The following is an 18461-nucleotide window of genomic DNA, read 5'->3' on the forward strand; positions in this document are numbered from 1 at the left end:
TTAAACAAAACGGTGAATATTCTCTGATGATCAGTTTCTGTCATGACATTCTTTGTGCTACTTAGATATTTTGTTGTAAAAAAGTTTTAAGAGAAACTCTTCTAGTAAGAAATACTCTGTTAATAAAGTGGTGTATCAATTAAAATGTTCTTACTGTGTTAGTTCCTTTCAGTGAAGACCCATGTAGACAGATGACTTACCCTGAGATTCATTAAAGTGTAAGGTTGAGATTTCTCTTTTGAATTCCCTGAGGTTCTTGAACTAGCACTTGCCCTCTCACATCCTTTTATTACAGATCCTTGACTCTACCAACAATTTTCTATTGGCAGAATGGTTCTTAGATATGCCGTACTGTTCTGATCCATTGATCAGAACCATTCAAAAGTCCAAGTACCTTTGTTTTTTAAAGGATCTGTGCCAAGAACCAATAAAAGCTCAAAGAATTATTTAAATTGACCCTACAAGGAGAGAGAGAGAATATATCTTGCTTTCCATAAAAATCCCTAAGTCCCAAAGAGTGTTAAAAAACTGCTATAAAAAAAATTGTGATTGACATTGGCTGTTAAGAGGAAAGTCAAACTTTGCATCTAGAAACATCCTTTAACCAGTTTTTCCTTTCAGGTTCAGAACAATCAGCTTTCTTGCAGCTAAACAGACAGAATTAAGTCTCTTAAGTAGAAGCCCAAGCTGTTAATTTTAATTGAGCATCCTATGTCCAAACCACTTTATATATTTGGTACTTTTCTCCTTCAAACTTGGCTTCACTCTGGCAGGCTTTCTCATGGGTGTTCAAAGAAGAAGCTGCTAAAAAAGAATTTTGAAAGTTTGTAGTGAAAAGTTTTAAGTGAATAAGATGCTGATAGAAGTCAAGGAAAGCTTGTGTTAAGGAGACTGACTTTTGAACATACTCAGAGCAATGGTACTTTTTGTTGTCAACTATTTGGTGGTACAGCTGATTCTGTTGCTTGCAGACCAAGGAATGCTTGGGCACTTTCATTCCATTACCTTAATAGTGACATTAAACTACAGTTGCCATAAACAGGTTTCTAATAGTCTCCATATTATGGGTAAAAATTGAATGCCATGAGCTGTTACTTCTGAAGATGTATCTTCTAGGTCATAATTTCAGTTCTGCTTACAGCATGATATAGGGAAACATTGGTGTTACTGCTTGGATAGTTATTATATTTTGCATTTATGCACAGTACTCCTCTGAACTATACTACTTCAGGGAATTGTTTCTATTTCCCATATTAGTTAAAGAATACATTTTGAAGCTTTTTGACAAAAAAAATATACAGGTAACTAGTATAATTCAATAGTTATAGGATTGTATTAATTGAAAACAATGTACAGCAGATGTGCTAACATGACTGAAAGTTCTTCACACAGCTGGAAAATCCAGATACTTTTATGGAAGACTGTCTAAAAAAATTAAAAGATCTGACTGCTTACATTAGGTGACAACTTTAGAGGCTTTTTGCCAGTATACAAAATTCACTAAAAGAGGTTGAGAATTCAGTATCTTTCGACCAAAATCCTTTATGGACTAAATGTTACAAATACAAAAATATTTGAGCAAGAGAGAAGTTATGTGCTCTCATTGTGAACTGCAGAAGTTTAATAATTCTGAATCATTTTTTTCTTTTTCTGTCTTTGGGACTGTAACGTTCTTTGTGACTGTAATGTTCTTTGGTATGTTTTGCCTGGGCAATTTACCATGGAAATACTCAATTTGATAAAACAAATCTATTGTCATGTTCAAACCTGGTTTCTCAAACTAATTATACTCCCTGCGTAGTTATCATTCCTGCATCCCAGGAAATTGTTCAGAATTCACAAACTGAGAGAAGTATAAATTGGTATCATTTTTTTCTGTAGTTCACCCTCTTTTCCATCTGCTAAATACAGTAGATATTTGTCGAGACTGTTGTGGGTATGTGGATAGTTGTAATAGGGCTTATCCCATGCTAATGAAGACTGTAATAGCATTTTACGGAGACAACCACAGCATCAGAAGTGTGCATTCTCATTTCACTTTGAACTTGGATGGTTGACTGTGTTTGTCACCCTGGTGGAGTTTAGTTTTCCTCTATTTTTGTGGGTTTTTTTTTCCACAGTTAAATGTATTTTTGTTACCTTTGATACCCTAAAAACTCAAGTTTTTTCAGACTATTATGTTACAATTATTTTTTTTTTTTTTTTGTAATTACAGTTGTTTCTTATCCTTACTGCTGGTAGCTGCTGTCGTTTGGAAAATCAAACAAACCTGTTGGGCTTCTCGACGGAGAGAGGTATCAATAACTTTAAGATTATTGTAGTAGCTTTATCTTTCAGAATAAGTTGAGAGCTTTGATGAACAATCACACTTCCACTTTCTCCTGCGTACACAATTTAAATATCCCTCTAAATATTTTTATTTACCCTGGACTTTTTATGCTGAAGAAGAAAATTTTTCTTCTTCCTCCTATCAAAAATTAAACAAATTGCATCACTAAATTGCAGAAAGCTAAATTTTCTTTATGGTGTGGTATTTAGAATAGAATAGAATGGAATGGAATATTTCAGTTGGAAGGGACCTACAAAGATCATCTAGCCTGACCACTTCAGGGCTGACCAAAAGTTAAAAAATGTTAAGGACATTGTCCAAATGCCTCTTAAACATTCACAGGCTTGGGGCACTGACCACTTGGGAAGCCTGTTTCAGTGTTTGACCACCCTCTTAGTAAAGAAATGCTTCCTAATGTCAAGTCTGAAACTCCCCTGACACAGCTTTCACCCATTCCCACGTGTCCTATCACTGGATCCCAGGGAGAAGAGATCAACACCTCCCTCTCCAATTCCCCTCCTCAGGAAGCTGTAGAGAGCAATGAGGTCACCCCTCAGGCTCCTTTTCTCCAAACTAGACAACTCCAGAGTCCGTAGCCACTCCTCACAGGACATGCCTTCCAGCCCTTTCACCAGCTTTGTTGCACCACTCTGGATGCATTCAAGGACCTTCACATCCTTAAATTGTGGAGCCCAGAACTGCACGCAGTATTCAAGGTGAGGCTGCTCCAACGCTAAATACAGAGGGATAATCACATCTTTTGACTGGCTGGTTATGCTGTTTAATGTATCCCAATACTCTCAGTAATCTCAAAATAATAGTGCAAAACATTGGTAAGTTGAGTGAACACAGAGGATCATAGAGTAGCATCTCAAACTTCCTAGGAAGCTATTTGATACTGTGACTTAGGCTGTGTTTTTATCAACAGTCATTGGAACTTAGAGTAGGAGACAACCCTCTCTGCAAAGAGCTTACACTTCTTTTTTAATTATCTTTTTTGTTTGTAAATTTTTTTTATTCTAAGCAAAATTCTATCTCTATTAGTATCAGTAATTTTGCCATTAAAACCATGGCACAATTGAAGCTCTTCAATAAATATTCATGCATAAAGTCACCTTATTCTTTTGTTGTTTAAATCGTTATAGCTGTGTTGGAAAATTTGGTCTAAATATTTGTTCTTACCTTTTAACAAATTATTAAATTTAGATGAGATTAAATGTAGGTTAAGTATACTACTACATGTATATAGCATTATTCAGATGATGTATACTGATAGTTGTCATGTTTCATTTTGTATACTGATAGTTGTCATATTTTATTTTGTTCTCATAAGATGTATAATTTTTAGACAGTGACTTTTTACCTCTTGAAGCTTCTACTCTTGATAATTTTTGGAAACAGCACTTGCTTAATGGTAGTGTAATCTAGATTTAAAAAAAATAGCCAAGTCTTTCTCTAATTAATTGTTTCTTAGTATACTGGCACTTTGAATGTTTAAATAACTTTTTTTTTTTTTTTACTGTAGATCTACAGTGAATTTATATATGCTTTAAAAGTGCCAGGTAACTAGCACTTAAAATTTTCCTTCACTGAAATCATAGCATACTAATGCCCAGGTTTAGCTTTGTACTGGTGCTACAAAGAAAAATGTATATTATCGTAGTTATTTCATTTAGCTATTTTTTTATTTGGATGAATATTGTTAAGCATATTCTCCCTCTAAGGGCAAGTGCTTACATATTTGTTATTACTTGCAAAATACAGATGAAAGTTACTTTAAACTACAGTATTCTATTCAACTTATTAATATTTTGATTGAATTTGTCTCAATACTTAACTCATCAATAGTTCTGTGCAAAATTGTATTGTGATGGAATGTAGCAATTACTTTGATTTCATTTCTCATGTTAATAAGGTTGTATTATTGACATGTTTAAGAACAGATATGAACATATGAGTTTACAAATTGAGGTGGTCTAGTCTGTTTTCCATGGTTACTCTCCTGGATGTTTGAAATATAGTATTTTTAATCTAGTCTCTAGGCATCATCCTATAAAGAACACAATCTCATGTTAAAAGTTTTTAAAGTTTTCCAAGTTTTATTTTCCTAATGTCATCAAAAACATTTCTGAGATGTGTGAAAGCTCATAAAAACTGGCTGATAAATACAACATAAACATAAATCAGCTTCTTTGGAAGAGCAAAATAGAAAGAAGTACTTGGCAACTGGATTACAATCCTCAGAGTTCCATGCTTCAGTTCTGATCCCTTGTTTTCCTTAAATATAACTAGAGAAACTTAGTTGTCACTCATTCAGAAATGTTCCTTCTTTAATTTAAAAATTACATGAGTATATATTTTTTCCTATTTTAAATGAGTTGTGAAAGAGTACCTAGATTGTGGTAGCATTTTGAATTGTAAATGTTTAAGCAAATCTCCTTTATTTTCAATCTGCTATTGAACATCAACAGCAGTTTATGTCAAATACAAGTTTTCGATAACATTCCATGTAATGTTTTCCTTTACTCTAGATCAGAGAACTTGTTTTTATAGGTAGCATATTTTGCAAGGTTTTGGAATGAAGTGCTACAAATAAATTGTATGAACAACATACAAGTAGAAGGCAATCTATTGTTGAAAAGAATGCTGAAGTACCTACTTTTAAAGCCCATTTAGCAGATGAGCTTTCGATTTCTTATCATTCTTGAATGACAGGAATGTTTGACTCTTTAGGTGTTACCTTCAGTATGGACACAGGCTACAGTAAGAAGTGAAATATAACAAGAACACAGATATGAAAAAGCATGCTGTTAATAGCTATGCATCCATTTATTGTTCATTGCAGTCTGTTTTCCCCTAGAGGAGGAGAAACTTTATTATCCAGTTCTTGTGTTCTTTTACTAATTAATTTTATCAGGCTGTTGAGGTAAGAAAATATTTTTTTTAAAGTTTTTGTAGACTTCTATATGTATCTGAAAATTCAGAACTTTGTCCTTTTTTACCTTTAATGCTAGGCTAAATTGGGTCATTCTTGATTCCAAACTGAATGTAGCATGTCCTAAATCCAATACAAAGTAAGAGCAAGTTGTTTGCATTGTGTGGTGGGGATGTCTCAATTTTCCCATGAATTTAGGGATTTTCTCTCCAGTTTCTTTCCTAATTCATTGCTCATTGAGCAAATACTTGCTTTCCACTGGTCAGAGCACTGCCCAAATCTTACCGAGCAATTCATTTGCATTTAGACTCTGTTATATGTACAAGTAAGAAACTATTTTTTATATATATATATGAAAATAAATAAATAAATTGACTCTCCCAAAGACTTTAGCTGATGTTTGTCAACACTGAATTGAACTTTGCTTTTCCCATATCTATTATTCTTTTGATTTAATTAGTTGAAATCCTTTTTCCCTAAGCCAAGTCCTTGAGTTTTGGTAATTTTTGTTTTACTCATAACAACATTTTAGTTCTCATCTTTTTCCTACTTACATTGCTGCCTCTTAAGATATACTTTATCTAAGGCTTTTTGAACATCTATATTTATACTTTAACTTCTGGCTGAGCTTCTCTTCTTTCCTGCCTTCTGAAAGGGCAAGAAACAACATATAGACTCTCTCTCACCTTATACCATCAAAGTTATTCACCTTCTGCATTACAAGAAAATGGAAAGTATCATTCTTTTAATTCATAGTTCCAAAAAGATCAATGAAACTTTGAGCAGGAGAACATGAACAACCTCCTGCCTGGCATCCCTTGACACCTTCCTCCACCCATCCCTCCCATAGATTCGTGACATTTTAAAAAAGGTTTTTAAGAAAGACTGAAGTAAGATAGTGAAATATTGCTCATCTGAGAAGCTTGATCCTTGAAAGGAATAATAAAGAATATGATGACGATTTCCAAAACATTATTCTTATGGCACTATCTTTCTTGAGAAAAAAAATCAGAAGGAATTTGGAACATTCTTGTGGGTACCAAACCTCAAATTCTTACTTACAGAGCAGGATAACATTTGCAGGTAAGCATGGAAATCCATGCAGGAGTAGACAAAGGGCAAAACTTATAGGAGTTGGTAAGTATTGCAAAGTTTAGGAGCAGCAAAGCATTTCTAGAAGTCTTACACTACATAGAAAGATCAGATATGTACTCTAGGTTTTAATCTCTCATCCTTCTTTTTCCTCTAAAGACTCACAAATCTTTCTACCAGTACCTTTCTCGGTGAAATTTTACTTGTTAGTTCACTGGATGAAAAACTGAGAGCTGTCATTTTCTCCCAAAAGATTTGTTAGGCCTCTTGCATCCAGAATTCACCCAAGAGCCCATCCATGAAGTTTCAGTCTGACTCTGTTTTCCTTCTTTATAAAAAAAAAAAAAAAAAAAAAAAAAGATGTATCAGCCAGATTTACTAAATAAGAAAATTGAAGAGAATATTATTTGTTGTCTCTGCATGTTTCATATCTAAAGTATTCATTCAATCTTCTGTAGAGAATGAATACAAGAGAATCTGTTCATAGATCATTTTACTGAAAAACTTGATAGGTTGCCTGTCAGTTTTGAAGTGGCTCAAAGTTTTTGTCTCATGAACTTCTGATTGAAAGGCACCACACTGCAGATAAAATCTGCATCCAAATACTTTCTTATTAATAGCGTGTTGAACTTTTATTTTTGCTGTCAAGATTACGCCGAGGTCACTAACATACTCATACAGATGTAATTATAAACTACACATCTTCTACTTGAGATGTTTTAGCAAAGTATCTGTCCTTCAAAAGGTTAAGCTGTTGCTGCACAGATACCTTGTACTGTTTATTCAGCCAGATGTTTTAAAGAATTGTTATCTTTAATCCAAATGCATGCAATCACTGATGTACATACAGATGTCCCCTCATATAGACACACACATTCGTGTGCCAATGTGTGTCGTGTCATAATATAGAATCACAGAATCATAGAGTTGGTTGGAAGGACCATTAAAGGTCACCTAGTCCAACCCCCCTGCAATGAGCAGGGACATCTTCAATTAGATCAGGTTGCCCAGAGCCCTGTCCAACCTACCGTGAATGTTTCCAGGGATGGGGCATCTACCACCTCTCTGGGCAACCTGTTCCAGTGTTTCACCACCCTCATTGTAAAAAATGACTTCCTTATGTCTAGTCTGAAATATACATTTGTGTATATTGAATCAGTCAATTAGTTAAAATGCAGTTTTACATCTTTTCTTATGAAAATCTTTTTTACATATTGTTATAATTACACACTAGAAAGAGCTTACACATCTCAAAAAGATGACTTAGAATCTTATTTCCTCATGTAATACACTATAATTCTCTTGAGCAATGAGGAAGTAATGCATGATTGCACATTTATGTAAAACTGTTGGAAAGCATGGTATTATATGTGTAAAGTGCTTGCCTAACTTTAAAGGTTAATATCATTCCTTTATTGGAATTTTCATATTTATATATAGCATTTCATTATACAGTCAGCTGTGCACCATTTGCCTGTCTGAAAGAATAGCATATACAAGCATAAAAACATGGAATTATAGAGAATGCTTGCTTTATACAGCGTGTGGGTGCCACACAACTTACTGCTTCATTTTATTAAATAAGCCTATATTTGTTTTAAAAAATCCCACCTTTCTAGCCTTAATTTTAATATCAAGGTAGTTTTGTTATCCTGAATATTCAAAGATTCTTAAAAACATACAAATGAAACTGAAATAGACTACTTCTTAATAGCAGTAACAATTCATGGAATAGCTTTAGGCTCATTTCTATGGTAACCCTAATAAGAACAAGAAAGTTCATTTATGTCGATAGCACTAATGAATGTAGACAACACGTGAATTTCAGCTAGAGCTTTTTTACTTTTTGTTGTAATGACACTTGCATTTTTAAAGTGTTCCTTTTAGAAAAGGCAATAATGGCTTTTGGTGTATATAATACTGTTTATGGAATACAACATGTTTAATTTAGCAGTATTAATATGCATAGAATATGGAGTATTCTTGAACAACAACTGAAGGAGCAAAAGGGTGACTTTGGGTCATCTCTATGTTTTAATGTGGGCAAGGAACTACCAATATAAGGAAACCAAGAAATATTAATACATATAATTAAAGTACCCCAATGCGTAATACTATTCATGTGTGTAGGTGTCTACAGAATTATATGGTTTACATTTAAAAGCTGTTAACCTCACAGACAGACACCTTTCTTTTTTGGTAGCTTCTTGTCTGTTGCTTAGCAAATATCTTACACATCTATATGTTCTTACTCATAGACTGTGTGAGTAATCCTACTGAAGTCAAAGGATCTATTCATAGGACCAGAATCTCAACTTGTTATATTGCTCAAGCTCTTCTGAAATCAGTTGAGCTATGACTGCTTATTTCAAATGTGGATCGAGTTTTATTGAGGATAACTGGGGCATTTATTTTAGGCTGACGTTTTCTTCATTCTCTCCAACCTAAAATTTAGGTTCCTCTCTGAATGAACCTTTCAAGTGATATGCCTAGTTAGTTGACACTAGATCTTGTCTCAGGACTCCCTCTGCAGTCAGTGTAAGAGGCACCTCCAAATGACAACTCACCTCACCCAGTTTTCACAGTGTTCACTTATATACTCTGATACTTGTGGGGGGCTGACTTGTTAACGATATAAATGAACCAATGAGTCAAATCTCCTATATTGGGAGTTAATCTTTGCTTTAATTTTATAAAATTGAAGTTGTGTTTATAATACTACCGCTTCATAAAAATTAGCATCTGATTGATTCCTATATTAGCACTGCTCACATCATGCTTATTCTCTGTAAAGAGAAGTATTAAATGGTACCAGTGACAGACTGAATATTATATTGGAAAGATTGCAGTGTGAGTTAAACAAAGTTGATCAAATGCAGGTATCTCAAAATATCATACAGTGTTAAGAGGTTTCATGAACAGTTATCATAGGAGTAGAGGTATGAGATTGAAGACCTCATCTAGTTATTGGCATCTGTGTGTCTCCTGCCAGAGACATTTAGCTCAGGACGTAATCCTAGCTGTCTTGTGTCAACTCTTCATATGAAATGCCATCTTCAGTAGGAATTCACCATGACCTGACTGCATAGAGTTGACCCAAGTTGTATTTGGGCCCAACACAGTTCTAAAGCTCTGTGCCCTCTGTATGGAGGCAGAGATGTGTTGGAATAGCGTTAAAGTAGTATGTAGACTGGAGAAAATTAACTATACTAAGAAAATCACTGGGGAGGTAGAGAAAAAACAGAAGCCAAATTATGCATCAAGTGAAAAAGTTCCTTTGAAAACACTACATGTAGATAATGGAAACCTTGAAACATGGGATGAATATGTTGTAAGGCAAAAATTAGTGATCTTGTTTCCTTTGCAGACTTTCCCTTCCACAAGTTTATCAGTTTCATCTTAAAATCATCCTGTCGAACATTATATTACACTATACATTATATTGTCTCTTGAAGTTGTCCTTTAAAACTCATAGGTATATAATTTTCTTATATATTGTACTACCATTTTCTGTGGCAGGATAATTGGCAGGATAATATTTTTTTCCTTTTTTTTTTTTTTTTTAATTAATGCTGAAAAATATTTGTAAGTTGGAAGTAGAGAGAAGGAGCTGGCTTTTGGCTTTACCTTTTCTGGTGACCAAGTTTGGAACAGAAATAAAGCCAAATCAGCTATCCAAGGATGCACACCTGAGCTATGAAAATTCATTCCTACCTCTAGTCCTTTTTTTTCTTAAAGTACATGTAAACATGTTTTTTTTAAACAAGTACATGTAAAAGACATTGGAAACCGGTGTGTGTGTGCAGATAAAATACCCACTTTTACCTAACACAAGGCATTTGTGAAAGCTTGCTAACAGATCTGTCTGTTTCTTCATTCCACAAAAATTCAGAAGGTAAAGAAGATAACAGATGACAATAGATTTTGCAAGGAAAATTGTGGGCTACTTCTCTTTCCTAAAAAAATAAATAAATGAGAGAAAACACAAATTAAGTAGGTGTTTTAATTATATATACATATGACGGGGAGAAGAAAATTGTTCACTTTTCTTAACATGATAACCAAAGTTCCTTCTTACATTTGCGTAGTGTCATTAGCCTGAAGAATCCTAAAAGGCAGTAATCAAAACAAATTAATTTCATTTTATGTGATTCCTGGGTGTATGCATAGAGGAAGGTTGGATGTAGTTATTAGTGCTGATAACATTACTTTAAAATTAACAGTTGTGGTATTCTGTTCAGTAGCATTTATCATCAAAGTCAAGCTTTCTAAATATTAGTATAAAATACTGCTGGAGATAATACTATGTTATAATGGACTATATTAATTCTTGCTACCTGTCACAGACCTGGTTAAATCCTGCAAGTGTGCTAGGTTAAGCTTTCAAGCGTTATAACAGGAGAGTAAAATTAAGGCGATTTAAGCCAAAGAGGGTACTGACCAAAATGAAAAAGACTGCCTGAGGCAAGTGGACACTTGGCAGAGCCTAAAGAGCCTTTGAGCTGTATGAGCTGAGAGGTTTCCATGGGACTAGTTGTAAACATAAGAGCATTAGGAGAATTTTTAACAAACTACCTGTCAGGAAGAAGAAGCAGGCAGGGAGAAAGGCAATCCTTAGTGGGGCCCTGGGAAGAAGCCAGATAACTTCTTTTGAATTTCCGAGAAGAAAAGTTGCTTGGATTTGTTTCCACAGTGTTAAATGAATGAGTATGGTGAATATGTTCTTTGTAAATAAAGAGGATTGCACCAAAACAGATGATTCATTTTTTCTCTTAACAAAAACAAAGAGCAGGTGTTGAATATGGGCCCAGAGTAGTAAGACTCTTTTCTACATTTGTATTTCTCTGTGTTTGCAGTATTGTGTCAATTTTTTGTCCCCTATTAAAAGACAAACAAACCTCACATTCCCCAAAGCCCTGTAAGAATGCGAGTGGATTTAGGTGCAAATAGGAAAAAAGCTTAGAGACTTGGAAGAACTCTGCTATGAAGAGAGAGTGAAAAGGTTTGAGGGTTTACAGTAAGAGTTCTTTGAGGGAAATGCAAATACTCTTCTTTAGTTCCTCCTTAGATTTTCTCAGATTTGGGAGCAATTTTAGTGGCACTGGGTAGACAACTTTGGCCCAGGTGAGTCACCTGCAACAGGTCAGAACTGTCCTTCCTCCAAAGAGCAGGGAACAACTCAAAGTCCAAGCCTAGAAGACATATATAGTTCCTCTCTCTTATTCTGCTCCTCCTTTCTAACTAAAGTTCTTTTTATTTGCACTTGAATGTTAATCGGTCATGTCTTATAAAAGTTATTAAATCCTGCCAACAATTTTGGTTGCTTGTAATGTATGGAGCATTTGCTACTGGTCTGTAGACAGCTGATGTCAGTATTACTGATGTTCTTCTACAAATATCTCTGCTTCCACAAACATCCAACTTCTTGCAAATGTATTGATTATTTTTTTTCAGAGCTAATTTTTAGGTACATTTCTGTATGTGTGAAATTGAATAACACTAAAGATGGATTAATAATGAATAAATTAATAATGCCTGAATCTATTCCAAAATGTTTGCTTTTCTGTTTACCTGGCATGGATAGTACATGCTTTCTAAAATAACCCCATTGGCCTTTTTTTCTCTTAAAGTTAGTGTTGATAATATGCACAATTATTTTTTCTTCCTTTAAAAAAAATTTTTGAAGGCACTGAAGTTTCTTGTGTGTGGATGACTCCCTGCTAAGGTCAGAGCTTTAATAATTTTCAATGAAAAGCATGCAGTGATCAATGCAACTGGAAATTAGTTAACTTCACCAACTTATTTTTTCTGTGCCTGCACTATTAATGGGTTTTCTCTCTCAGCAGAATGTGTTCAGTGCCGTGACTGTCAGTATTGTTGCTGTCAAGAAACTCAGTGGGGAACTTCTCCGCTTTCTATAGATATTTTCACATACCAACATTCATTGGTGTCATCCCTCTGAGCAAACGGTGGTTGTGCAGTTCATCTGGGCACCTTCTAGGCTTCTCCCCTTTCTCTGGGTAGAAGGGAAATAATGGTGACAAAATTTGCATATATATGCTTATTTCTTGAGAAACCTGCAAATACAAAGTAACAGTGGAACCTTAGGCTGGAAAAAGAAAAAACCAAAAATCCTTTAGAAGAAAGCATCGGTGTACGACACAGTCTACAAAAAGGTAGAGTAGTTATTCTTTCTCAAGGATGTAATAATGCGATGTTTATCCTTTCTGGAGCTATAGTTTTTATTGCTCCAACAGTTCACAAACAATAGTTGAGAGTTAGGGTGACCTGATATAAACTAAGCTCATTACATTCATTTTCAACAAATAATTAATAATTAACATATAACCTTTGGCTTTCCTTTTATCTTCAAGTATTGACAGAAGTCGCATAAAAACATACTATATGTGGAAAAAATGCTTTGAAATGCAAAATTTAATTAAAATTAATGTAATATTTTAAGACAGCTGTATAGTAGCAAAAGTACTATAGGGAATATGAATATTTGAACAGACCATTATTTTTATCCATTTATACACAAGTTTATCAATTATTTTTATCAATTTATACACAAGTAGTTTCTGGAAAACAGAATACCGTTTGAAATTTTGGTTGGAATTTATTGAATTAAGTGCACCATGGCAGTTAAACTGTAATATCAGTAAATTACTCTAGACTGCTTTAACAGTCAATTGACCCACATGTAATTAAAAAAAATGAAACCACAATGAACCCTGTAGCTTGAGCTTTTTTGGTTTTCTGTGATGCACATACATTTTGAAAATCCCAGTTTCCCAGTTAGACTTACCATATCTAAATAGCTATAGTTTCTTAGTCTTCTGTATTTGTGCAGCCATCGTCAGAAATACTACTGGAGGAGGAAGGCAGGGAATAGCATGTTCCAACCAGAGGTTTGGCTTTGGAAGACAGTCATGTACTTACTGGTGTTATGGGTGCCCTTGTGCAAATTGCTTTGCTGTCTGGGCCATCAGTTTCGCCATCTGTTGAATGGAATCAGTTGTAAAGGTCTTCTTTACATGCTTTTCATTAAAGATGCTGTTGCTATTAATCGGAGTAACTTATTCTCAAGACCAGTTTTCTTTATTCCCTGATAATCCTCTTTTTGTCTATAGGCAATTTCTTTAGGCATCTGTCCATTTAGGCAGGAAAAGACTGAAATGGACACTGGATTGCTCTCTTAATTTTTGTCTGGGTACATTGATACTAATCAGAGATACAAACATGTTGTGAAATACAGTCTGTTATTTTAATTTGTTATATTTAAGATATATTTAATATTTGATAAAATACATTATGAAAGTATTAAATATCTCATATGTATTTCATTTTCACGTTAATTAAAAGCAATCACCCATTTCTTAGGATTTTATGCATTATGTGTTCAGTGATGTACAATACTGATTTTTGCACTACTTTTTACCTACCATAATAATTTATGCCTTCAGGAAGTTAAGGAATAATATTTCCAGAACAGTGGGTGCATGTTACAAAAATACCATACCCATGTGTATGTGACCCACGTGCAAGTATCAGACACACCCTATTTTGACTTAATACCTTAACAGTGTCCATAAGTAATATTCCTGAACTTGTCCCCTTCCTCATTCACATGGAAAGCAAGTCCAAATTGTAAATGTTGTTAATGACTAAATCAACAATGCATGAAATGTCCCAGTTTCACCTCTGTTTAGAACATCCAGTATAAGGTAAGCTCATAGAAAACAATGAACATAAATCATTTTGGTAGAAAGGAAGGAAAAGAGGAGCCAGAGAATTACAGTCTGTAAATTCCCAGAAACATCCTTCAACAAAAACGAAGCTGTTTGTAAGCACCTATGGAAAAAAAAAAGATTAAAAGCCTAGATATTTTTTCATGAACCAAATCACATGCAAAGAATATGCTTTTCTTCCAAGGTAGGATAACAGTCCTTTTGAATGGAGGGGAAAGCATCTGATGCTTGTACAATTTGGCATTATAAAGGCTTTAAAAAGTCTATCACTTTAATAAATAAGGCAAGGAAGCATTGTCATGATTACATAGCTGTGGAGTAGGTGCAAAACTGGTCAGGAAAACATACTTAGATGTTAATTATCAGTAAAATAACATATTAGCTAGATGTTGACTGTAGTTAGCTGCATGAACTACAGGTTAACTTCAAAGATTAGACCTAGCTCCAGAACTTGTCAGTGTTTTTATTAATGATCTAAGTTATACAATTAGAGAATACATCTATTAAATTTGCAGATACTAGAAGCTGGGTTGCAAGTGTGTTGAAGGAAGTATTAGACTTCAAAATAATCTTTACAAATTGGAGAGAATATCCATACTGGTAAATGCAGTCTTTTTACCTGGTTAAAATAATCATCTTCACAGAAACATGAGGAAAAAGCTGGCTGTGCTACAATTCTTCAGAACTGATCAGTAGCTTAAAAAGGCTGACTAGCTGAATGTAAGTAAACAGCAACCTAGTTACAAAAAAGGAATATATTACTGACTTGCATTGGTAGAAGTAGTAACTCTAAGGCATTTAATTCACTGAGTATGGCATTGACTGGAGCATCATGTCCAGTTTTGACACTCCAGTTCAAAAAGTGTATGGAACATTTGGAACTGTTCAGAGGAGAGCAACTGGGAAGTTTGTCTGTCTGTAGATGTATAGTGCAAAAGAAAAACATGGAGATGTGATAACAGCCTTGCAAGTAGGGAATGAAATAATGCATTTGCTGTATCTGTTGTAGAAAGGACAAAAAGTGAGACGCCTGTGTTGCAGTAAAGAACATTCAGCTGACACAATGAAAAATAATAAATTATAATGATTAGTGTAGTGTAGTTCTGGAATAGATTGTTTTAGAGATTCTGGAGACTCTCTGTCATTGAAGGCCTTTAAGAGTGGGGTAGGCAAATATAGAACAGAAATTAGAAGACGGAGATGTCTTTGCAGGGGGGTGAATGGTCTCTTGTCAGTCTCCTGAGGCCTCTTTTAACCATATGATCTTATGATTTAAAAAACCCACTTCATGCTGAAGTCAGGCAGAGGTGTTTTGTGCATATCAATAGCATTTTTATTTATCGTAGAATCACAGAATGATTTGGGTTGGAAGGGACCAACCCCTGCTGCCATGGTCAGGGATATCTTTCACTAGACCAGGTTGCTCAAAGCCCCATCCAGCCTGGCCTTGAACACTTCCTGGGAGGGGCTATCCACAACTTCTCTTAGACTGCCTCCTGCTAGATGATATGAAATTACAGCAGCGTATATCTGTAATAGTGCTGTAACTGGACCTGCACTTCCTCATTAAAGACTATTTTAAAATCCACATAATTTGATATTTATACTTGCATTGCAAAACTGTGTCCCAAATGACGATAAAGGCAAGTAATTATCCAGAAGTTCAGTTGTTTTTCCATTAAAAAGGCTTTTAAGTGTCAGCTTTCTTCTTTATAAATCTAGCATGCATAAATGCAGCCTTTGATGTTATTGATGTTGTATACTGTGGTTAAAACTTGAAAAATCTCATATACTTAAAAATCAGGGTCAAAACTAGTCCCTTACATTTTATACCATTTAAGTTTATATCCATGATGTCCATCCAACTGACTGATTGGGCCACCCTGTGATTTTATTTTTTTTCTTTAACTTCAACTATTATTTGTATTTTTTGGTTTCATGATTTGAGCTAGATTAATTGTTCTGGACCTGACGTTGCCTTCATTGTACAAATCTACTGGCTTCTCTACAAAAGTGGCAGGCAAGGCAAGGTAGCTTATTTGAGATTAAAATCAAAAACCATACACAGATCAGAAATTAAGCAGGTTTTTTGCTGGGTTCTTTTTTTTTTTTTTTTTTTCCCCCTATAATACATATTTTTGCAGTTATTCTGGTTCTCCTTTAGCTGAACCAGTTTCACTGGTCTCCTAAAATACATGTACATATATTTTACAACAGCACTGTTTAGCCCATGTGCAGAATTCTTATCAGAAGTATAATACTGCATTTTGTGAATCATTTTTCTTGCATTCCTGTATCCTATGACAGGTGATTTATCTGTCCTGCAGATGGAAAATATATTTCCACTACTTTCAGCATCGCTTGTTGTTTGCTGACATGAAGCTAACATAATTTAAGCATACTTTCTTCCTTTATATAATTAATAATTTACATATGACCTTTGGCTTTCCTTTTATCGTGAATCATTGATACAAATTATATAAAATCATACAATTTAAGCAAAAATTATTTGAAATGCAAAATCTAATTAAAATTAATATAGTGTTAAATTAGGACATTTGTGCTGTTGAAATAGTGTTTGGGACATTATCAGTATTTAAATGTGCTATTAGTTTTTCCATGTTGTTTGTGCTTAAACAGTGGTTTTGGGTAAAAAATTTGGATCAAGCACAGTGTGACATGAGCTAAATTATAGCTTTATTAAATTGCTTTAAATTGTTTTACCAATTGAAATACATGCAAATAGCAAATGAATAAAACACCTACAATTTGCTTTTTATTTTAATTTTTGTATGTCTGCTTACAAGGCTGTTATTAATTGGAAATAATGCTATGGCGTAGAAGCTATTACCAAACACCTTTTTTGACAAAGATATTTATCTACAGGCTGAAAATCCCTCTTTTAGTGGAAGGTAAGCAGCTTCATTTAGATTAAAATTTTTTGATGGAAGGGGCAAGTAAGTATATATTTCTAACATAAAGAAATAAGGTGATTTAGCTGGATTGCTAGCAAAATAGGATATTAAGAAATATAATCTGGCATCCCAGCAGTAAATAGGTTTTTCTAGTAGTTGATACAGTCAAAAATTCACTGTCAACCAGTGTAAAATTCTCATTCATAGATAATCTTATGAAGAAGAGTTTATATCCCTCTATTTTGCTGGCATCTCTCTCAGGTCGGTCTGATATAATTTTGAAAAGTTTCTGCTATCTTTGAAGGATCTTTCTCTAATCCAAATATTTTACGGGACGCTATTTCTGCTACCAGCTTGATCACTGGCTTCACTTTTTCATTGCATCCCAATTCTTAAGCTCTGTAGGTGCCCTTTTACTGCTCAATCCTACAGCGTTCCTACATCCAGTACACATATTCATAGTTTATGAGACTTCTTACTCCAAGAAGTATTGTCTGTTTGTGGTTTTTTAAATTCCTTTCTTCTTTTGTTTAATTCTTTCCAACATAAGCTGCAGAATATATTTGTCTGAAAATAATAGCTTTGCTTTTCTCCCCGTAACAGAGGGAGGCCTCAGGCAACCAGTTGTCATGCAGCACTTTCATACTATTTTGCTCAGTGTCCTCCAGGTGGGAAAGTAGTGTAAGTGTTTACAAAACATTTCGCTGATCAGAGATTCAGCCCCTTGTAGGCTTAGTCCCTCAGTGGGACTTGGCCCTCTGTTAGCAGTTTGGGATGCAATTAATTTCAAAAGCAGTATTTACTAGACTGCTAACCACCAGCTGAAGAACTTGAAGCTGCAGTCTGTCAAAAATATGTTAGTGGTATTTGTAGGAAATCAATTGCATTTTTTTACATTTCATATGAAAAACATTGACTTGGTTCACACATTTTTTCCTGTATGAAAACTCTGCACTATTTTACTCAGGGCAGTATTTTCCCCAGGGTTCATGTTAAGAGCAAGCTTTATCTACTCATCAGTGCCCTCACATTACTGTCTTAAAGAAATCAGATTTTCAAACTATAGGTAAACAGTCTTCTGAATAAGGTATTAGTTATTGCCAGTTAGTTCTGCCTTGTGGGATGAGGTAGCATGCAACATGAACAGAAAGTATTTGTCTTTCTCTAGTTCACCGTAATAATGTGGCACAAATGGGTCATGAGCAAATAAGGACTATGCAGCCATAACTCCACCTACATTTAATGCTTTTTCTAGATGTTCTAGGAGGCAGACTAAAATTTGAATAGATAAAATTGCTAGAAGGGAAATCCTATAGAAGCTATTATTATGTTTCCTATTGATTTAGTGAGGTTAAAACTTTGCCCTTTAAAATTATTTGAGTTGCTCTAATCTAGATAGTGTTATGCCCCATCATGATACTGTATATAAGCCTTCTAGC

General features: G+C 34.5%; 1 protein-coding gene across 5 annotated transcripts in view; it reads left to right on the forward strand.

Moving 5' to 3' along the window:
• The window catches only part of ATRNL1 (attractin like 1), a 576314-nt gene that overhangs the window by 285151 nt on the left and 272702 nt on the right, over positions 1-18461 (forward strand). For all 5 annotated transcript variants that reach the window (XM_074875364.1, XM_074875362.1, XM_074875365.1 and 2 more), the window contains exon 26: positions 2216-2294. In XM_074875364.1, coding sequence (XP_074731465.1) covers positions 2216-2294 — 79 coding nt within the window. The remainder of the gene's footprint in view (positions 1-2215; positions 2295-18461) is intronic.

The sequence above is a fragment of the Strix uralensis genome, chromosome 7 (assembly GCF_047716275.1).
Source record: "Strix uralensis isolate ZFMK-TIS-50842 chromosome 7, bStrUra1, whole genome shotgun sequence".
Taxonomy (NCBI): Eukaryota; Metazoa; Chordata; class Aves; order Strigiformes; family Strigidae; genus Strix; species Strix uralensis.